The 23813-nt window shown below is 41.4% G+C and overlaps 1 protein-coding gene across 2 annotated transcripts in view; it reads left to right on the top strand.

Moving 5' to 3' along the window:
• LOC133561852 (raftlin-like) overlaps positions 1 to 23370 on the top strand; it is a 268397-nt gene extending 245027 nt beyond the window's left edge. For both annotated transcript variants that reach the window (XM_061915456.1, XM_061915455.1), the window contains exons 9-10: positions 17088 to 17163; positions 21506 to 23370. In XM_061915456.1, coding sequence (XP_061771440.1) covers positions 17088 to 17163; positions 21506 to 22039 — 610 coding nt within the window. In that variant the 3' untranslated portion in view covers positions 22040 to 23370. The remainder of the gene's footprint in view (positions 1 to 17087; positions 17164 to 21505) is intronic.
• Positions 23371 to 23813: the final 443 nt, after the last annotated feature.

The following is a 23813-nucleotide window of genomic DNA, read 5'->3' as shown; positions in this document are numbered from 1 at the left end:
AAACGGGGTTTGTAAATAGTAAATGGCTTGTACTTGTATAGCGCTTTTCTACCTTCAAGGTACTCAAAGGGCTTTGACACTATTTCCACATTCACACACTGATGGCGGGAGCTGCCGTGCAAGACCCTAATTTAACCATGATCCATCAGGCGCAAGGGTGAAGCGTCCGCTCAAGGACACAACAAACCATGACGAGGTTGGTAGAAGGTGGGGATTGAACCAGGAACCACTCTCCCAACAGCGCCACGCCGTCACCGGGGTCGTCATGACAACCACTCGCGCCGTTGAAAAAAGAACAGACCGCGCGGTCCGTCGAATATTGTGCCGACGTCTTCCGCGCAACATTGACTCGCGTGCAATTAACAGCGATGGTGATTACATTTCGAGGCCGTTAAGCGCGCCAAGTGTTAATTTGTTGCCGTTCAAGAAAAATGGCTTTTTCTTACGCTGATGGCCGCCGGCGAAGGTGTGATGAACGGCAGTTTATAGTTGCCACGGATGATGCAGTGATCCTTTCATGCAGTCATTCACAAACTGTGCGCTCCATCTAGTGCAGGGGTCACCAACATGGTGCCCGCGGGCACCAGGTAGCCCGTAAGGACCAGATGAGTCGCCCGCTGGCCTGTTCTAAAAATAGCTCAAATAGCAGCACTTACCAGTGAGCTGCCTCTATTTTTTTAAATTGTATTTATTTACTAGCAAGCTGGTCTCGCTTTGCTCGACATTTTTAATTCTAAGAGAGACAAAACTCAAATAGAATTGGAAAATTCAAGAAAATATTTAGACTTGGTCTTCACTTGTTAAAATGAATTCATTTATATTTTTACTTTTAGAAAGACAATTTTAGAGAAAAACCACAACCTTAAAAATTATTTTAGGATTTTTAAAAACATACCTTTTTACCTTTTAAATTCCTTCCTCTTCTTTCCTGACAATTTAAATCAATGTTCAAGTATTTTTTTTTATTATTGTAAAGAATAATAAATACATTTTAATTAAATTCTTCATTTTAGCTTCTGTTTTTTCGACGAAGAATATTTGTGAAATATTTCTTCAAACTGATTAAAATTTAAAAAAAATATTCCGGCAAATCTAGAAAATCTTTAGAATCAAATTTAAATCTTATTTCAAAGTCTTTTGAAACTCTTTTAAAATTTTTGTTCTGAAAATCTAGAAGAAATAATGATTTGTTTTTGTTAGAAATATAGCTTGGTCCAATTTGTTATGTATTCTTACAAAGTGCAGATTGGATTTTAACCTATTTAAAACATGTAATCAAAATTCTAAGATTAATTTTAATCAGGAAAAATTACTAATGATGTTCCATAAATTCTTTTTTGAATTTTTTCAAAAAGATTCTTATGAGCTAGTTTTTCTCTTCTTTTTTTCGGTTGTATTTTGAATTTTAAAGAGTCGACATTGAAGATAAACTATGTTTCATAATTTAATTTTCATTTTTTTCTTGTTTTCTCCTCTTTTAAACCGTTCAATTAAGTGTTTTTTTCATCATTTATTCTCTACAAAAAACCTTCCATAAAAGGAAAAAAAATGTACGACGGAATGACGGACAGAAATACCCATTTTTTATATACATATATATATATATATATCAATCAATCAATCAATGTTTACTTATATAGCCCTAAATCACTAGTGTCTCAAAGGGCTGGCTGCACAAACCACCACGACATCCTCGGTAGGCCCACATAAGGGCAAGGAAAACTCACACCCAGTGGGACATCGGTGACAATAATGACCCAGTGGGACGTCGGTGACAATGATGACTATGAGAACCTTGGAGAGGAGGAAAGCAATGGATGTCGAGCGGGTCTAACATGATACTGTGAAAGTTCAATCCACAATGGATCCAACACAGTCGCGAGAGTCCAGTCCAAAGTGGATCCAACACAGCAGCGAGAGTCCCGTTCACAGCGGAGGCGGATCAGCAGCTGTAGATTTATTTATTAAAGGTAAATTGAGCAAATTGGCTATTTCTGGCAATTTATTTAAGTGTGTATCAAACTGGTAGCCCTTTGCATTAATCAGTACCCGAGAAGTAGCTCTTGGTTTCAAAAAGGTTGGTGACCCCTCATCTAGTGGTTGACCAAAAAAATCACTTACAATAAATTCTGTATTTTTTTCCCCATACACTTTGAATCCCACGGCTCATAAAACGGTGCGGCTAATTTATGGATTTTTTTTTCTTCTGTTTTCGCTGGCGGCCATAATGCAAATAGTCTTGAAAAAATATTAAAATCAAGCAAAGACAATGATAAGGTGTGAGGTTTGCGCTATGGCGCCATCTTTTGGGCGGGTTTGCTGACTGAAGGTGCTGCAGTGCAATTCAATTTAGAGTATTCTACATGCTCGTTTTGTCTGATCTGAGTGTTGGAATTGGGGGTTGAATCACCAAAAATAATTCCCGGGCACGATGACCGCTGCTGCTCACTGCTCTCCTCACCTCCCAGGGGGGTGATCAAGGGTGATGGGTCAAATGCAGAGAATAATTTCGACACACGTAGTGTGTGTGGGACAATCATTGGTACTTTAACTTGAACTTTAACATTTTTTTCTGAGGTGGGACTTGGTAAATGTAGTAATTATTAATTATGAATTGAATATTTTCATTGCAAAAACATTAAAAAAAAAAAATCGGTTCATGACCTTCTAAATAGAGTTTTAACAAGAAATAGTCACCTTTACACGGCTTTGATCCAATATCGTTAAGCTCAGCCAATCAGATGCCTTGATACTAAAGAGCAGGCTCTGATCGGTTTTGTCTCAAGTAGATCCATCCATCCATTCATTTTCTACCGCTTATTCCCTTTTGGGGTCGCGGGGGGCGCTGGCGCCTATCTCAGCTAGAATCGGGCGGAAGGCGGGGTACACCCTGGACAAGTCGCCACCTCATCGCAGGGCCAACACAGATAGACAGACAACATTCACACTCACATTCACCCACTAGGGCCAATTTAGTGTTGCCAATCAACCTATCCCCAGGTGCATGTCTTTGGAAGTGGGAGGAAGCCGGAGTACCCGGAGGGAACCCACGCATTCACGGGGAGGACATGCAAACTCCACACAGAAAGATCCCAAGCCTGGATTTGAACCCAGGACTGCAGGACCTTCGTATTGTGAGGCAGACGCACTAACCCCTCTGCCACCGTGAAGCCTCAAGTAGATCCATTTTTAGTTATTTTAGACATTTTTATGCTTGACCTTGTTTCGTTTAGGGCCAAAAAATCTCCGAAAAATGTGAAAACCGAATGTGGCGAGGGATGACTGTATTTTGCGTTTGTTTGTTCGCTTGTCTGCTGGCTCTCTCAGGTGTTCAATCGCCAACAAGGACAAGTTTTGGGCTGATTGTGAAGTGACAAAAGATGATGGCGGTATTTTCCGGAACATATATAAGCCGCACTCACTATTTTATAGAAGAACAAATGTTTTTTTTTCCATACATCAGCCTCACCGCTGATATATACGTTGTGAAATGAGCTTTTTATGCAAAAAGATTCTGCAATAATTTATTTACACACCTTAATTGTTCCCAAACAGTGTCTGTAACAAGGCAGTAAAACAGCTGATTAAACAAAACAGAAGTCATTGTCATGGACTCAGTAGCTGCGCAAGCTCGCTCTCCAATCGGCTAAACAGACTCAATAACTCCACGGTTTAAAAACTTGTAATTACGTTTTTTAGCACTTGTTTTACCAAATATATCACAGTGGGAACTCACTTTAAAAACCTAATTGGTACTTGAACAGAGTTTGTAAATCAAAACACACTCAATACCTCCACGGGGACGTTTTAGTGAATTTACTGAGGAATTTGTGAAACTGGACCAATACGAAAAGAATGCCAAAGACACTCTTAAAGGTGGTAGCACATTAGCTAATGCTAACGACACTAGCTCGATTACAATGCGAGAACACGTCATGCACGGACGTCACAGTAAGTAAGAATTGTTTTGGTCATCTTGCAAAACTTACAAACGTCGCTTGGAGTGATGAATGGAGAATCCGTACGAGGAGAAGGCGGAACGGCACTTCTACTTCCGGTTGAAAGCTCAGTCTAAACAGAAGGGCAATGCAGCATCTGGAGTGAGGGAACCATGTCCGAAAGATGGCCTCATAGCACATTTGCATTATGGCCGTCAGCAAAAAAAAATCCATTAATTTGTTGCACCGTTTATAAGCCGCAGGGTTCAAAGCGTACTAAAAAAAGTTGCAGCATATACTAACTAGGAATATAGGAATTTACGATGTATATTTTGTTTCCAAAAAAACTCAATAAACTACAATCGGATTGTCATCCAACTTTCAGGAAATGTCCGAAATGGCCGAATGAACAATTGGTTACACTTTAAGGTCGATTCTAGAAATATCCGATATTGGCTTTATGCCGATATTCCGATATTGTCCAACTCTTAATTAACGATTCCGATATCAACCGATACCGATACATACAGTCGTGGAATTAACACATTATTATGCCTAATTTTGTTGTGATGCCCTGCTGGATGCATTAAACAATGTAACAAGGTTTTCCGACAAAATCAACTCAAGTTATGGAAAAAAATGCTAACATGGCACTGCCATATTTATTTTTAAAATTTATTTTTTAACAAGCCTCAAAACGGCAGCTTGGAATTTAGGACATGCTCTCCCAGAGAGAGCATGAGAAGGTTGAGGTGGGCGGTGTTTTGTGGTAGTGGGTAGCGGGGGGTGCATATTGTAGCGTACCGGAAGAGTTAGTGCTGCAACGGATTCTGGGTATTTGTTCTATTGTGTTTATGTTGTGTTACAGTGTGGATGTTGTCCCGAAATGTGTTTTGTCATTCTTGTTTGGTGTGGGTTCACATATTTGTAACAGTGTTAAAGTTGACCAAGTATGCGTTGCATTCACTTGTGTGTGTGTACTTTTCCTTATGTCCGTGTACCAATCCGTACAGCGGCGTTTTAAAAAGTCATACATTTTACTTTTTGAAGCCGAAACCGATAATTTCCGATGTTACATTTTAAAGCATTTATCGGCCGATAACATCCGCAGTCCGATATTATCGGATGTCTTTAGTTGAGTCTGATCATTTCTACTACGCTACCTGAAGCTTCAACTTCTGTGTTTGTGCTCGCGGTTCCCGCCTCCGCCCACAGAGACAAAGACCGGCAAGAAGAGGCTTTGCTCCATTTCCTTTCGTTCCGCGATTGATAACTCAAAATGTTCTGGGCTGTGTTGAGAAAATGTCAGAAATGGGATGAAGAACAAGTGATGACATTGGGGTTCTGTTCCAGATCACGGTCTCTATTAAAAACCTTTTTTCCTACGAGGACCTGGCGGAGGTCCCAACGCTTTTATAGTTCTATCCTACTTCCACACCGCGTAGTCCGCCGGTCAGACAACCGACCAGTTTTGTTTTATTCAAGTACAAACAAAAGCAATCCTGGAAGCGTCCAGGATTGACCATAACTTGTGACTGCTCGAGCGCTGAATAGAAACTCGGCCTGATTTGACTTTAGAACTTTGTGTCGCATTTCCTTCAAAATCGACAATCAACCGATTTTATTGTTTTATTCGAGTACAAACAAAAGCCATCCTGGAAGTGTCCATGATTGACCATAACTTGTGACTGCTCGAACGCTGAATAGAAACTCAACTTGATTTGGCTTTAGAACTTTGTGTGGCATCTCCTTCAAAATCGACAACCGACCGGTGTTATTGTTTTATTCGAGTACAAACAAAAGCCATCCTGGAAGTGTCCTTGATTGACCATAACTTATGACTGCTCGAACGCTGAATAGAAACTCAACTTGATTTGGCTTTAGAACTTTGTGTGGCATCTCCTTCAAAATCGACAACCGACCGGTGTTATTGTTTTATCCGAGTACAAACAAAAGCAATCCTGGAAGCGTCCATGATTGACCATAGCTTGTGACTGCTCGAGCGCTGAATAAAAACTCGGCCTGATTTGGCTTTAGAACTTTGTGTCGCATTTCCTTCAAAATCGACAACCGACCAGTTTTATTGTTTTATTCAAGTACAAACAAAACTAATGCTGGAAGTGTCCATAATTGACCATAACTTGTGACGGCTCGAGCGCTGAATAGAAACTCGGCCTGATTTGGCTTTAGAACTTTGTGTCGCATTTCCTTCAAAATCAATAGTTTTCACTCCCCACACGGAACATTAATGTGTCTAAAATGATGAATTATGCATTGAGACTGCCGGAGGAGCAACAGAAACAGGTTTTAATGGGTCCTATTTTCTTCTTGGTGTCTGGAAATGGAACATTTAAAGAAGATCGATCATCAATTTAGAGAAAACAAAGTATTATTTGAACTTCAACCTCAGCTACGTTTGCCCTTGTGTGTGTTAGTGGTCCACCACCCCCACAGGGTGTGTACCAAACCCCCAAAAAATTAATAAAATTACAACCGTCCCTTGTTAATCGCTCTTAAATGGTTCCAAACCGTGATAAGTCAATTTCCCTCAAAGTACGGAATCAACTATTTTCAGACATCGGGCATAAAAAAACTTTTTAAAAACTTGTAAATACGGTTTTTAACACTTGTTTTAGCAAATTTTACCATCAGAAACTCACTTTAAATAACCTAATTGGTTCTTGAACGGAGTTGGTGAATCAAAAAGGTTGTAAAGTAAAGCCAATTTCTCCATAAGTAACAATGTAAACATGAATTGGTTTCAGCCCTGGCAAAAGTCCACATTTTAGTGAAGGTTTGTCCACTTTGAACGCAATATAAACCGTACTGTATATTACAGAAGCCAAAACCAGTAAAGTTGGAACGTTGTGTAAATGGTAAATAAAAACAGAATGCAATTATTTGCTAATCATTTTCAACTTATATTCAGTTGAATAGACTGCAAAGATAAGATACTTAATGTGAAGACTCTTCTTCGGCATGGTAATGCCGGTGTGGTTTTCCCGTGGATGCGTCGAAGCAGAACACAGCATAGGTAAGATAAAGGGTATTTAATAACAAAAGTCTATGAACAAAAATACTGGTGTAAAGAGAAAAAGTAAACAAAACATTTAGCATGAAAGCTAGACAATAAAGTGGCTTGGCGTGAGAGCTAGCGAGAAAATACATACGAATGATGAGAGTCGTCACTGATGCGCGTGGGCAAATTAGGATCCGAGAATGAGTAAACAGAAAAGGTGAGCTTAAATAGGAGGGTGAAAATTAGTAGCAGGTGTGCGGGGCGAGACTAACAGGTGGACTGATGTGTAACCATAGTGATGGACAAAAACAGGAAATAAACGGGTCAGACTGAGAATGAAAAAACAAACACGTGAAGATCTGAGCAGCAGATCGCAACAGTATTCCCCCCCAACAAAAGACAGATACCAGATGTCTTAAAAAACAAACAAAACTTGAACCCCCTCCCCAAAACCAGAAAGTTCACAAACGAAGGGAGGGCGGAGGGAGGCCACGGTGGAGGGTCGCCAGATCGCATGTCCCCGAATCCACCGAGGACACATCATGTGGCGGCGGCGGGTGGAACGCCGCTGCCGAAAAAGTTTTGGCGGGCGACCTCGAAAAGGCCACATTAGTGGCCGCCTCGCAGGATGAGGTGCCCGGCGAGGCGGACGACCCGGGCACGGCCACATCCGTGGCCGACATGGAGGAGGGAGTATCTGGCGAGGAGGATGACCTCGCAGAGGCCACGCCCGTGGTCGACGTGGTGGACGACGCCTCAGCACCGAAATCCCAGCAGGCTTGGAAGCAGCAGACGAGGGTGCGGGGACTGCAGCCAAAGCAGGCCCGAGTGCAGCTGGCGAGGATGATGCGGGTGCTGCAGCCGAAGAAGGCGTCGGAGGCGGCCTGGGAGCCGCAGGAGTCGTCGGAGGCGGCCTGGGAGCCGCAGGAGTCGTCGGAGGCGGCCTGGGAGCCGCAGGAGTCGTCGGAGGCGGCCTGGGAGCCGCAGGAGTCGTCGGAGGCGGCCTGGGAGCCGCAGGAGTCGTCGGAGGCGGCCTGGGAGCCGCAGGAGTCGTCGGAGGCGGCCTGGGAGCCGCAGGAGTCGTCGGAGGCGGCCTGGGAGCCGCAGGAGTCGTCGGAGGCGGCCTGGGAGCCGCAGGAGTCGTCATCGACGTGAATGCAGGCGTAGTCGTCGGTGGCGCTGGTGTGGGTTCCAGCCCCGTCGTCGGCGCTGGTGTGGGCTCCAGCCCCGTCGTCGGCGCTGGTGTGGGCTCCAGCCCCGTCGTCGGCGCTGGTGTGGGCTCCAGCCCCGTCGTCGGCGCTGGTGTGGGCTCCAGCCCCGTCGTCGGCGGTGCTTGGCGGCGCGGAGCTGGCACCGGTGCTTGGCGGCACGGAGCTGGCACCGGTACCTGTCGTGGTGCTGGTACCGGAGTGGGCTCCAGCCTTGGAGTTTGTGCTGGCGTGAGAACCAGTTTAGAGTCTGAAACTGGCGTAAGAACAAGGCTAGAAACATTTTCTGGTGTGAAAACCAGGCGAGAGTCTAATTCTGGCGTGAAAACCAGGTCAGAGTCTAATTCTGGCGTGAAAACCAGGTCAGAGTCTAATTCTGGCGTGAAAACCAGGTCAGAGTCTAATTCTGGCGTGAAAACCAGGTCAGAGTCTAATTCTGGCGTGAAAACCAGGTCAGAGTCTAATTCTGGCGTGAAAACCAGGTCAGAGTCTAATTCTGGCGTGAAAACCAGGTCAGAGTCTAATTCTGGCGTGAAAACCAGGTCAGAGTCTAATTCTGGCGTGAAAACCAGGTCAGAGTCTAATTCTGGCGTGAAAACCAGGTCAGAGTCTAGTGCTGGTGTGAGAACCAGACTGGGAGCAGGTGTCGGCTTCAGCCGAGGAGCAGGTGTCGGCTTCAGCCGAGGAGCAGGTGTCGGCTTCAGCCGAGGAGCAGGTGTCGGCTTCAGCCGAGGAGCAGGTGTCGGCTTCAGCCGAGGAGCAGGTGTCGGCTTCAGCCGAGGAGCAGGTGTCGGCTTCAGCCGAGGAGCAGGTGTCGGCTTCAGCCGAGGAGCAGGTGTCGGCTTCAGCCGAGGAGCAGGTGTCGGCTTCAGCCGAGGAGCAGGAGTCGGCTTCAGCCGAGGAGCAGGAGTCGGCTTCAGCCGAGGAGCAGGAGTCGGCTTCAGCCGAGGAGCAGGCACAGGGGTCTGCCGAGGAGAACTAGGGGACTGGCTGTGAGCAGGACTAGGACTATGATGAGTGATAAGACAAACACTAGGACTCGGGCAAGGACTTGAGAGAGGACCAGGACTTACAATCACACTAGTGCTTTGAGAAGGGCTTGGGCAATGACCAGGACTTACAGTCATACCAGGGCTTGGGCAAGAACTAGGACAAACGGTCAAACTAGGGCTTGGGCAAGGACTGGGACTAACAATCAAACTGGTGCTCGGGCAAGGACTAGGACAAAGACTAGGACTTACAGTAACACTGGGGCTCGGACAAGAACTTGGGTAAGGACTAGGGTTCGGACTAAGACCACGAGGGGAATCAGTACTAATATTACAAAGGCAAGAAACAAGACTCGGGACCGGACTCGAAACAGGACTCGGACTACGGATCAGTCTACGAGTGGAACTAGGACTACGACGACTACGAGAAAGACTAGGACTACAACTAGAATCAGAACGGAAACTCGGACCAGGACTTGGACTACGACTCAGTCTACAAGTCGGTCTACGAGTAGGACTAGAGCATGGGCTACGAAGAAGGCTGGGACTCGAACTCTGAGAGAGACTGTGACTAAAACTAGAACTAGGGCACAGACGGAACACAGGTGGAGGAGGTCTAAGAGGGCGTGACTTGACCGGGGAGAACACAGGTGGAGGAGGTCTACTAGGAGGAGCTAAGCGTTTAGCGGGCCGAAAAACAGGTAAAGGTGGCCTACATGGAGGTTTTTGTTTAGCAGTTTTAAGAACAGGTAGCGTCTGCCCTACCTCCGCAACACAGCTATAGGCCATAGCCCCCCCCTCCAGACGGGAATCCCAGACCCGTTCCCTGTGGTCAGGGACTGACCATAAGGGAGGGTGGTGGGAGGTTTGTAGGCGGGCAGACCCCTCCCCTCTATATTGTCCAGAGTGTCCCTTTGAAAAGGGAGAAAAAACCTTGGACTTGGGCAGAGAATGAGGTTTAAACGGTGGGTTAGAAGAAAAACTAGGTGACTGAGGTTGACTAGAATAATAAGAAAAAATATCCTGATACTTTTGTATCTTATTATTAATGTTATTGTCATTTGAAAATGGCTGAGAAAACGAATCTTCCCCAAAAAATTCCTTGTTGATGACGTCATCATCGGAAGACGGGTTTGCGTTACCGGGGGGCGTCGACGAAATGACGTCATCTGCGCGGGACACAAGTTGGGAATTTGCCCAGTCGGTAAAACTGTTAGCAAAGTGTGTTATTGGGTCCCCAAACAATGGTGTAGGGGTTTTGTGTGCTGACTGTAGGTTGCTGTGTTCGTGAGGAGGGAGACATGGAGTGGGCAAGTCACTGTCGCCCGACGAAGCCATACTTCGCGGCTTCCGCCTACGCGGACGAGCGCGAGCGCTGCGGGAGGGAAACTCACCGCTCCCGGAAGCATCGATCGGAACCAGTTTTCCCTCCAGGTCCCACATCATGCTTTCGTCTGGATTGCATCGGAGAGTTTCAGCCTCCATCGCTCGGAATACCCTCCATGTGCCTTCGTCGAAGGTCTCCTCGTGGTTGCCAGACGCGGAAAAACTTTTTAATGCTCGGATCCTACTGTGAAGACTCTTCTTCGGCATGGTAATGCCGGTGTGGTTTTCCCGTGGATGCGTCGAAGCAGAACACAGCATAGGTAAGATAAAGGGTATTTAATAACAAAAGTCTATGAACAAAAATACTGGTGTAAAGAGAAAAAGTAAACAAAACATTTAGCATGAAAGCTAGACAATAAAGTGGCTTGGCGTGAGAGCTAGCGAGAAAATACATACGAATGATGAGAGTCGTCACTGATGCGCGTGGGCAAATTAGGATCCGAGAATGAGTAAACAGAAAAGGTGAGCTTAAATAGGAGGGTGAAAATTAGTAGCAGGTGTGCGGGGCGAGACTAACAGGTGGACTGATGTGTAACCATAGTGATGGACAAAAACAGGAAATAAACGGGTCAGACTGAGAATGAAAAAACAAACACGTGAAGATCTGAGCAGCAGATCGCAACACTTAACGTTCGAACAGGAAAACGCTTTTGCAAATATTAGCTTATTTAGAAAAAGCTGGCATAAGTGGCAAAAAAGACCGAGAAAGTTGAGGAATGCTCATCAAACACTTATTAGGAACAACCCACGGGTGAACATGCTAATTTGGGAAACTGGTGGGTGCCATGAGTGGGCAATAAAAGCAGCTTCCATGAAATGCTCAGTCATTCACAAACAAGGATGGGGTGAGGGTCACCACTTTGTCAACAAATACGAGACAAAATTGTCCAACAGTTTGAGAACAACATTTCTCAACGAGCTAATGCAAGGAACTGAGGGATTTCACCATCTACGGTCCCTGATATCATCAAAAAGTTCAGAAAATATGGAGAAAACACTCCATGCAAGCGGCAAAACCCGTGGCCTTGGATCCCTCAGTCGGTAAAGCGACACCTGTGTGTAAAGGATATCACCACATGGGCTCAGAAACAAATCAGATAACCACTGTCAGTAATTACAGTTGGTCGCTATATCTGTAAGTGCAAGTTAAAACTCTAATATGAAAAGCAAAAACCATTTTTCAACAACACCCAGAAACGCCGCCAGTTTCACTGGGCCCAAGCTCATCTAAGATGGACTGTTTCTAAGTGTAAAAGTGTTCTGTGTGCTGACATTTTAAATTGTTTTTGGAAACTGTGGACGTCATGTCCTCCGAAACAAAGAAGAAACGAACCATCCGGATTGTTATAGGCGCAAAGTTCAAAAGCCAGCATCTGTGATGGTATGGGGGTGTATTAGTGCCCAAGGCATGGGTAACTTACACATCTGTGAAGGCACCATTGATGCTGAAATGTACATACAGGTTTTGGAGGAATACATATTGCCATCCAAGCAACATTATAATGGACGCCCCTGCTTATTTCAGCAAGACAATGCCAAGTCACGTGTTACAACAGCGTGGCTTCATAGTAAAAGAGTGTGGGTACTACATCATAAACCGACATCAGTGAGTAAAGGATATCACCACATGGGCTCATGAACACTTCATAAAACCCACTGTCAGCAACTACAGTTGGTCGCTACAACTGTAAGTGCAAGTTAAAACTCTACTATGCAAAGCCAAACCCATTTATCAACAACACCCTGAAACGCCGCTGGCTTGGCTGGGCCCGAGGTCACCTAAGATGGACTGATGCAAAGTGCAAAGGTGTTCTGTGGTCTGATGAGTCCACATTTCAAATCATATTTGGAAACAGAGGACGTGGCGTCCTCCGGAACAAAGAGGAAAAGAACCATTCGGATTGTTATATGCGCAAAGTTCAAAAGCCAGCATCGGTGATGGTATGGGGGTGTATTAATGCCCAAGGCATGGGTAACTTACACATCTGTGAAGGCACCATTGATGCTGAAAGGTACATACAGGTTTTGGAGCAACATATGTTGCCATCCAAGCAACGTTATCATGGACGCCCCTGTTTATTTCACCAAGTCAATGCCAAGTCACGTGTTACAACAGCGTGGCTTCATAGTGAAAGAGTGTGGGTACTAGACTGTCCTGCCTGTAGTCCAGACCTGTCTCCCATTGAAAAAGTATGGTGTATTATGAAGCCTAAAATACGACACCGGAGACACACGCACAAACAAAGAAGTCAGTTTAGTGAACTCTCAAACGACCAGAAATCACACAAAAAAACCTCTATTCCATAATAAACATTTGAAAAAAGTTAAATCCACTTATCTGCCAAGGGGCGGGAAATGAGGTGTGGTGGTTTTGGAAGAGGCGCCGCTGAACATTACGAACAAGCACTTAATGGCTGCTGATCAATCAATCAATGTTTATTTATAGAGCCCTAAATCACAAGTGTCTCAAAGGGCTGCACAAGCCACTACGACATCCTCTGTTCAGATCCCACATCCAGGCAAGGAAAAACTCACAACCCAAAGAGAAATGGTTTTCACACAGTGGCATATTTGGCTCCATCTAAAAGTTTGTCAACCTCAGAGTTTGCAAATGGAAAGGTGGAGGTTCTGCCGTATCTCACCACTTACTTAGTAGCCGAGTACTTTGTACTTAACGCTCAAGTAATAACTGGAATGACCGCCTTTGGGTTTGCTGTACTCGGGTATTCTCGAGTCAGAAATGATTGGAGTGCAATTTCCCCCCGCGGTTTGAAGTCCTAATAGCGCTTGAACAAAGAGCTGTAATGTTCTCCATCTTCTCCGGTAATGGACTGGAGCTTGGGCTGCAAAACCACACGCTTTGATTCCTCAGGACGTCCAGAATTCTTGACAGCCCCGAAAATAGCGTGCGGGAGAGACGGCGGAAGGGGGAGGGGCTAGTGGAAAAAAAATAGGAGTCGTCCTCAGCTCGGGGTGGTTTATACAAACCCCGTTTCCATATAGGTTGGGAAATTGTGTTAGATGTAAATATAAACGGAATACAATGATTTGCAAATCATTTTCAACCCATATTCAGTTGAATATGCTACAAAGACAACATATTTGATGTTCAAACTCATAAACTTTATTTTTTAGCAAATAATCATTAACTTTAGAATTTGATACCAGCAACACGTGACAAAGAAGTTGGGAAAGGTGGCAATAAATACTGATAAAGTTGAGGAATGCACATCAAACACTTATTTGGAACATCCCACTGGTGGGCAGGCTAATTGGGAACAGGTGGGTGCCATGATTGGGTATAAAAACAGCTGCCCAAAAAATGCTCAGTCTTTTACAAGAAAGGACGGGGCGAGGTACACCCCTTTGTCCACAACTGCGTGAGCAAATAGTCAAACAGTTTAAGAACAACGTTTCTCAAAGTGCAATTGCAAGAAATGTAGGGATTTCAACATCTAAGGTCCATAATATCATCAAAAGGTTCAGAGAATCTGGAGAAATCGCTCCACGTAAGCGGCTTGGCCGGAAACCAACATTGAAAGACCGTGACTTTCGATCCCTCAGACGGCACTGTATCAAAAACTGACATCTCTAAAGGATATCACCACATGGGCTCAGGAACACTTCAGAAAACCACTGTCACTAAATACAGTTCGTAATTACATCTGTCAGTGCAAGTTAAAGCTCTCCTATGCAAAGCGAAAGCCATTTATCAACAATATCCAGAAACGCCTTCGGCTTCTCTTGGCCCGAGATCATCTAAGATGGACTGATGCAAAGTGGAAAAGTGTTCTGTGGTCTGACGAGCCCACATTTCAAATTGTTTTTGGAAATATTCGACATCGTGTCATCTGGACCTAAGGGGAAGCGAACCATCCAGACTGTTACAGTTGCAAAGTTCAAAAGCCAGCATCTGTGATGGTATAGGGGTATATTCGTGCCCAAGGCATGGGTAACTTACACATCTGTGAAGGCACCATTAATGCTAAAGGTACTTACAGGTTTTGGAACGACATATGCTGCCTTTTAAGCGCCTTCTTTTTCATGGATACCCCTGCTTATTTCTGCAAGACAATGCCTAGCCACATTCAGCACGTGTTACAACAGCGTGGTTTCGAATAGAAAGAGTGCGGGTACTTACTGTTGAATGACTGAAGCTCTACATAAAACAATGGGAAAGAATTCCACTTTCAAAGCTTCAACAAATAGTTTCCTCAGTTCCCAAACGTTTATTGGGTGTTGTTAAAAGAAAAGGTGATGTAACACTGCGGTGAACATGCCCTTTCCCAACTACTTAAAGTTTATGAGTTTGAACATCAAATATCTTGTCTTTGTAGTGCATTCAGTTGAATATGGGTTGAAAAGGATTTGCAAATCATTGTATTCCATTTATACTTACATCTAACACAGTTTTCCAACTCATATGGAAACGGGGTTGGTACTTCACGTTGGCGACGGAGGATTCGAAGCGGGCTTTGAAGGATCCTCGTCATCATCAACGCTCTAGCGTTGTCTGCATGCAAGATTTAAACCGGAGTCTGCCAGGAAACCAATCGGTCCGAGCAGGACGGAACATGAAAGCCACGGAGTGGAAACAAACAATAAAAATGTCACAACCAAGCGGGCAGGGGGTGGGGGGTTGGGTCACGTTTGGGGGAAACCATGGAAGCTTTTGTTTGGACGCCATGGAAGACGCTCAAAGGCGGAATGTACAAAGTGCGTCTCCTGCCAGCTCTGGCCTGGAAGTGACACTGATGGATGAGGGGGGCGGGGGGACACTCGGTAAGGGTGCGCCCGTTTCAGTCCAAACGCGAAACGTTGCGTCAAACCCACCTGTTCCAAATTAGCCTGTTCACTAGTGGGATGTTCCAAATAAGCGTTTGATGAGCGTTCCTTTGAACTTTCTCAGACCTTTTTGCCACTTGTGCCAGCTTTTTTGAAACATGTTGCAGGCGTCAAAATCCAAATGAGCTCATATTTGCAAAAAAATAACATTTTCCAGTTGGAACGCTAAATATCTTGCATTTACAATCTATTCAATTGAATATAAGTTGAAAAGGATTTTACAAATCCTTGTATTCTGTTTTTATTTACCATTTACACAACGTAACAACTTCACTGGTTTTGGCTTTTGTACTAATATGCCTTTTAGGAGGCTATTTAAAGTACAGGGTTAGATATTATTCATCCTAATATGTGACTTATAACAATAATTACTATTTATCAGGAGTTATTTTGATTGATATATACTTTTATTAGTAGATTGCACAGTACAGTACATATTCCGTACAATTGACCACTAAATGGTCAATAAGTTTTTCAACTTGTTTAAGTCGGGCGTCCACGTTAATCAATTCATGGTAAAATGGAGAATGGTTTTATTTAGAAATCATTGATGTCAGGAAGTGAACAAATTGCTATGAGGATTTAATAAGATGTGCTTCCTTCTACTCCTTTATGTTGTAAAGAGAAATGAAAATTTGTCAAATTTTCTAACGTGTCAGAAATAAACTTCAGGCAAATTTGACTATTAAATACAAGTGTGACGTTTTGCTGGCATCGTGGCGTCGACAGCGTAAAAATAGGAATAATAATTTATTGTACAATAAAACAAACTAAAAATAAAGGCACTTGCACAAAGGCACTAGACAAAACAAACACAAAAAACACTAGTATGTAAACTAGGGACATGAACTGCACAGGAATAGCGTGGAAGCTAACAAGTAACAAAAGTAGTTTTTACCACAATGCAGGACTAATGACGTCAACTGCTGCGTGGGAGAAAACAAAGAGTCCAAGAACGAATTTCAAACAAAGGCGGTCTTAAAAAGAAGACATAATCAACAAATCAGGTGCGCAACGACAAACACAAGACAGGTGACACTAACGAGTTACCAAGACAACAGAAACAAAACAGGAAGTTCCACCGGGAACCAAAGACGTCAAATACAACACAGGGTGATAAAACAGAACAAAACCAGAATATGACATGGTCCAAGACTCGTGGACCATGACAACAAAGGGTTTGCATGCCAATACAATTCTGAACTGCATCGCAAGATGGATCACATCATGGAGAAGCTTGCGGAAAAGGCAAATTGAATAGAATTTGAGAGCACCCAGCATGGACAAATAGAACGGACATGTCATTGTCTTTGTCTGCTCGCGGTAAAACAAAAAACCTAATCTACGATTTTGACTCCCTCGAACGGCCTTGACGCTGTGGAAGAGGACCAGGCTGTTCTGAAAAACACCCCCGAGGACACCTCAATGACGGACGCTTTTGACCTCCCTCCCTCCTCATCGACACCTGGAGTCGAACTTTTGCAGATCGGCCTTTGTCTAAAAAAACATGGTGACCCATCAGCGTTCCTGTTCTGTAACCCTGTACACTGTTTGTTTGTCTACTCTTGAACGAGTTTGTGCTGAAAACAAAAATGTTGTTGAACTTGTTGCAATGACAATAAAGACCTACCACTACTACTTGAGTACAGACGGTGACGTATAACTACCAAGTACTGATCATCTCCTGTTCTGTCCTCTGCAGTGATGGCAGTCTGGCCACCAAACAGATCGTGTTCCTGCAGAGACCCGTCCTGGGCCGAAAGCGGAGGGAATCCAAGGTACCCAGACCTCTCCTTGTTTTCCTGGCTAATGGCAGTTTGCCCCGCAGGATCGTATATCCACGGCCGTGTTTTCCTTTGCACGCAAAACAATCATCCCTGGGTGAAAAGTGTTTACAGAAGCAAAGCAACACATTTATCGAGTCGCGGCGATAACCTGCCGAGCTGACCTTCGCCCGCACCGAGTGAACCCCTGTTGACTTTCAGTGACCTGAGTGTAGACCAGCTTGGCAGCAACAACACGTTTGATAACAGGAAGAGATGTTCTGCTGGATGGAGACTAATATCCTGCTGACATTTGGCTCAGTCCATTAGTTTGGTTTTATTTAGGTTTCGACTGTTCGCCTTCCAGCTACAGACGTCTCGCAAGTGTCCGCGCCAGACTAGGATTAGGCTGGGTTAGTGAATAAATAACTTGAAAATACATAGAAAAATAAATGAACTAAATCAATTAAATATTCAAAAAGTAAATAATAAATAAATAAATGAATACAGAATTAAATAAACTGAATAATTAAGGAACAAAATAAATACAATTAGGAAATAGAAATATAAAACACAAATAAATATATGAAAATAATATTTTTTTTTATATGAACTAAATAGACAGAATAAGAGAAAGAAAGAATTATAATGAACAAACATTAAGCAATAAATAAATACATACGTTATACATAAATAAATAGATACAAACGATTAGAAAAATAAAATTAAATATAAAATAAACAAAGAAAGACAGATAGAAAAAAAGCAAGAAAATTACAAAAAATTAACTAATAAATAAATACAAATTATACATACATAAATAAATAGATTAAAAAAAACATTAAAAAAAATTACAATTATTATAAAATAAACAAAAAGAAAAAGAAAGAAAGAAAGAAAGAAGGACAATTTAAAAAAATTACAATTAATATAAAATAGACAGAAAAACATAAAAGGAAGACAATTTAAAAGAATTTACAAATGTAAAATAAACTGAAAGAAAGAAAAACATTTCTTTAAATTACAATTATAAAATAAACCGAAAGAAAGAAAGAAAGAAAAAAAAACTATTTAAAAAAATTACAATTAATAAGAAAGAAAGAAAGTAACAGTTGTAATGAACAAACACCAAGCAATAAATAATAAATACATTATACATAAAACAAATAGATAAAAACAATTGAAAAAATAAAATTTTATATAAAATAAACAGAAAGAAAGAAAGATAGAAAAAAAAGAAAATGAATAAAAAAGTAATAAATGAATACATAAATTATACATAAATAAATAAATATATAAAAAACATTTTAAAAAGATTACAATTATTGTAATATAAACTGAAAGAAAAAGAAAGAAAGAAAGACAATTTTTTAAAAATTACAATTAATATAAAATAAACCAAAAGAAAGAAAGAAAATTTTAAAAAAAATTACAATCAATATAAAATAAACAGAAAGAAAGAAAGTCCATTTAAAAAAAAATACAATTTATATAAAATAAAAGAAAGAAAGAAAAACCTTTTTTAAAAATTACAATTAATATAAAATAAACCGAAAGAAAGAAAAAGAAAAACAATTAAAAAAAATTAAATGAATAAGAAAGAAAGAAAGAAAGAAAATGAACAAAAATTCAGTAATAAATAAAAGCATAAAAATACTATTCCAAAATGTTTTTATTTAATATAATATAAACCAAAATAAACAATCAAATGAACAAAAAACAAATAATTAAAATGAACAACAATCAAGTAATAAATACATACAATATACATATATAAATAAATACATAAAAAAATTCCCCAAAAATGTATTTAATATAAAATTAGCCAAAAGAAACATATAAAAAAAGAAAGAAACAAAGAACCAAAGAAAGATAAATGAAATAAACAAAAAATAAATAAATTAATAAATTATCCATAAATAAAATAGTTAAAAAAATAATAAAAAAATAATAAAAATGTAATATAAAACAAAGAGAAAAAAGAAAGAAACATACCAATTAATTGAAATTAACAAACATTGAATAATAAAAAAATAAATAGATTATATATAAATAAATAAATAATTTGATAAAAAACAATTCCAAAAAATTAAATGTTAAATTAAATAAACAGAAAGAAACAAGAGCAGTATCAGTAAGTATATCATAGATATAGACTGATTAGATCAATATTTTTGTTTTCTCAACATTTTTCAACTGTGGATCGTTTTTGGTAATGTTTACAAACTCAGTAAATAATTCCCTGGTCGCGTACACTTGATACACGTACGTCATCCTTGTTGGAGGATTTCACTCATAGATGATCAGTATCGGAATTAGCAGCATAACACTGACTCTAACACATTCACAACAGGAAATTTGTAAAATGTTCTAGGTTTTAAAAACATTTTTTTTTAGAAAATTAAAGAGAAATTTCACTGAAACAAACTTCATAAAATGTACCTTCAGGTTGATTATAGAACCGACACTATTGTACATTTTTGACCCTTCCTCTTAAAATAATCAGAATTGAAAATAATTGAGAACCGGGTTCTAAACGAGGAATCGGAACCAGAATGGTCCATGTTGAAATGTTGTCCGACTAGGGATGGGTACCGTACACATTTGAACCGATACTGTACAGATTCTTCATACCTGGTCATCGGTACCGGTACTCAAAGGTAATAATTTTTGGTACATTTGTGTGTGTTGATAAAGATAAATAGTTTTTCATAATAAAATTGCAACATTTAAAAGTAAGCTGTTTATTAAACTGCTCTACAGTGGTGATATCATTTTTCTGTATCACAATTACAGGTATGACACTAAGTTGCAGTTGCAACGTAGTGGCAGAAATGTATACAGTAGTTTATGGTGTGTTGCTCAGTTCAGTCGTTGCGCCCAACAAAGTGTTAATACTGCAAGTGTTATACTAATAAACACAAGCTATTTAATTGTTATTTGAATCTCAGTTGTAGTTTCGATTAACAAAAATTGCTAAAGCTAATCAGTAGCATGTCAATGGCAAATCCAATGTAAATTAGCATCAAGCTAGCGCATTTGTGGAAAGGTGTAGCCTAAAATATCTTGGAAGGTTTTTTTTTCTCAATTTCTTTGTTGCCAAGTGCCGAAGTGCAAAAAAACGGCTTTTTGGCAACCGGGAATGATGTCACATGCAACATAGGTACCAAAACATAGCACTATAGGATTTTACATGAATCGGTAGGAACGGGGAGATTCAGTCGGTTTCAAACAAGTACAGGATTCGGTTTTTTCATTATCACAATGGCAGGTGTGACACTAAGTTGCAACAGTCATGTTTAGATTATGGTGTGTTGCTCAGTTCAGTCGTTGCGCCCAAAAAAGTGTTAATACTGCAAGTGTTGTACTAATTAAACACCAGCTATTTGATTGTTATCTGCATCTCAGTTGTAGTTTCAATTAACACATTCGGAGGTGTTGAAATTAAAAAGTAAAAATTGATAATCAGTAGCATGTCAATAGCAAACCCAGTGTAAATTAGCATCAAGCTAGCACATTTGTGGAAAGGTGTAGCCTAAAATATCTTGGCGCGGGTTTTTTTTTCTCAATTACTTTACCAAGTGTTTGAAGTGCAAAAAGAACGGCGTTTTGGCAACCGGGCATGACGTCACATGAACATGGGTACCAAAACATAGCACCATTGGATTTTACGTATATCGGTAGTACCGGCGAGATTCAGTCAGTTCCAAAAATGTACAGGATTCGTTTTTTTCATTATGACAGGTATGACATTAAGTTGCAACAATCATGCGATAAGCGGTAGAAAATGGATGGATGAATGTGTAGTTTATAGTGTGTTGCTCGGTTTAGACGTAGCGCCCAACAAAGTGTTACTACTGCAAGTGTACTAATCAAACACCAGCTATTTGATTGTTATTTGCATCTGAGTTGTAGTTTCAATTATCACATTCGGAGGTGTTGAAATTAAAAAGTAAAAATTGCTAATGCTAATCAGTAGCATGTCAATAGCAAAGCCAATGTAAATTAGCATCAAGCTAGCGCATTTGTGGAAAGGTGTAGCCTAAAATATCTTGGAGCCTTATTTTTTTAGTCGATTACTTTGTTGCCAAGTACCGAGTGCAAAGAACCGGTGTTTTGGCAACCGAGTATGACGTCACATGCAACATAAGTACCAAAAAAAAACACCATTGGATTTTACGTGAATATGTTGGACCGGCGAGATTCAGTCGGTTCCAAAAAAGTACCGGATTTGGTACCCATCCCTGTGTCCAATCCTTGCACCAGACCGACTGGTCCTTGTTATGTCAGAGCAGCACCTTCAAGTGTGTGTGTCTTCATGTTTGTCCAACGCTAACGCTAACTTTTGATCTTGCAGAAGCTGATATTCAAACCCCGCGGCAAGTCCAACAAGAATGGCATCCGAGACACAGCCAAGAACAAGAAGACAAAAAACAAAATGGACAAAAACGAAGATGCTCTCAAGAGTCCTGGGGTTAGAGACGAGGCGGTCTTCAAGGAAACGAGCGAGAAACCAAAAGAGCAGGATGGAGAGAGAGGGGATGTCCGCGTAGAACCGGTGCTCAGCGGAGAGGACGCGGCTGGGACAGAAGACAAGGGAGCAGGAGAAGAGCTGCAGCCGGCTGAAGAAAAGTCTGAACTAGACCAAGAAAAACTTTTGGAGGACACAGAAGTTCTAAAAGTGACAGAAACCACTTTTGTCCAAACCGACGACATGGAAGCAGAAGTCGAAGCTGTGGTTGAAAACGGCATAGAAACGGACGAAGAGAAGGAAAAAGATGAAGAGTTGCCGAAATGCCAGACCGAAGAACCGGAAACCATAGAGGTCACCATTAAGGATAACATAGTCGACTCACCGACCCCGGCAATGAATCAGATCCCGCAAGAGTAGATCCGACCTCTTGAATCCCTTCAACAAAGACCGGTTCCTCTTGGATCGCCACAAGTTACGGAAGTCCGTAGAGCGGCCATCTTTCCTGTAGCTTGTCATGTGATTCTGCTGTTTAACCTCGCCTTGTGAATGTATGACATGATCCTGTCGCTATGAAGGGGACTGGACTGACCCTCCACAGGACCAATGAAGCTTAGAAAAAGACGGAAGCGCTGATGAACAAAACTCGCCGGCGATCTGTTAGCGCTTTAGCTTGCCTGCACACCTTCTGCCTTGGAAAGGCATCTTTAGGACTGACAGAACAGGAATACTGATCTTCTCGGACAACGGTCAGAAAGGAGAGGAAAGACAAAGAACACCGGTGGCCTACTTCATACGACTGACTGTCTCAAGTCAGGAAAAGACGGCTCTTTGCTTTGCTTTGGTGAAAGTGTCAAACTCGGGAGTAGGCACGCTGGCCACGGTGTTTGTTCGCGACAGGCAATCCAAAGTAGCACAAAGAGATCTTTTTTTACACCCCCCACCCCGGGGGTGTCCCCAGAGCCGGGAAAACCCTCACCCTGCCTACAGAATACAGAATGTTCCAAACGCGAGGACGTGAAATCCATCCGCATACAACGTAGCTTTCCGGTTTGGAAACGTTAGAATACGCAGTAGCGTGGCGTTGGGAGTGGTCTCCGAAAACACTATTTTGGACCTTTTGTTGAGTTTGTCGAGCTGTGTTCAATAACGTACCTTTTCAAAAGTGCGCTGGAACTTTGGTAAACAGAGACCGAGAAATGGTCCGTGAGCTCGCAGACCGTTACATACAAGAAATGGACTCATTTATGTCGATCCCAGTTTGCTTTGTTGTTCCCGCTCCTAAAACGACCCTTCGCAGGTAATTTGCAACAATTGCTTATTCCCGGTCGCTGAAGGTGAGCCAAGGCAACATCCGCTTCAAAAACCTATCGTTAGCTCGCTAATGGCCTTTTGTCAGCAGGGTGTCTGTCAGGAATCATGCATTTATTATGGCGGGGCACTCAGTGAGGGCCATATTGACCACTGCACCCCCCAGGTGCCTCAGCTCATAACCTTCACATTCAACTGCGAAAATGCTCATTTTACTCTGCAGTCGTCCTTGGCAAATTTTGCAGCTCAATGGCTAATTCTGAATAAAAAATAATAAAAAAAAGATTCAATGCATATTCTACATATTTTCAGGCTAAATCAAGTGTTAAATGGTGTCTTATTTTGTAGAACTAGATTAAGGCAGGTGTGTCCAAACTCTTTGACTTGGGGGGCCACTTTGGGGCGAAAAAATTTGGCCTGGGGCCAAAAGCCAACTGTATACAAAGTATCTTTATATATATATATATATATATATATATATGTGTGTGTGTGTGTATATATATGTGTGTGTGTGTGTATATATATGTGTGTGTATGTATATATATATATATATATATATATATATATATATATGTATGTGTATATATATATATATATGTATGTGTATATATGTATATGTGTGTATATATATATATATATATATGTGTATATATATATATATATATGTATGTGTATATATATATATGTGTGTATATATATATATGTGTGTATATATATATATGTGTATATATATATATGTGTGTATATATATATATATGTGTGTATATATATATATATATATGTATATATATATATATATATAGATATATATACACACATATATATATATAGAAGTATATATAAATGTAAATGTATATATATACATGTGTATATATGTATATAA

This window comes from Nerophis ophidion, linkage group LG11, assembly GCF_033978795.1.
Source record: "Nerophis ophidion isolate RoL-2023_Sa linkage group LG11, RoL_Noph_v1.0, whole genome shotgun sequence".
Lineage (NCBI taxonomy): Eukaryota > Metazoa > Chordata > Actinopteri > Syngnathiformes > Syngnathidae > Nerophis > Nerophis ophidion.
Note: the sequence above shows the minus strand (reverse complement) of the source record. Positions and strands in the feature narration are given on the sequence as shown.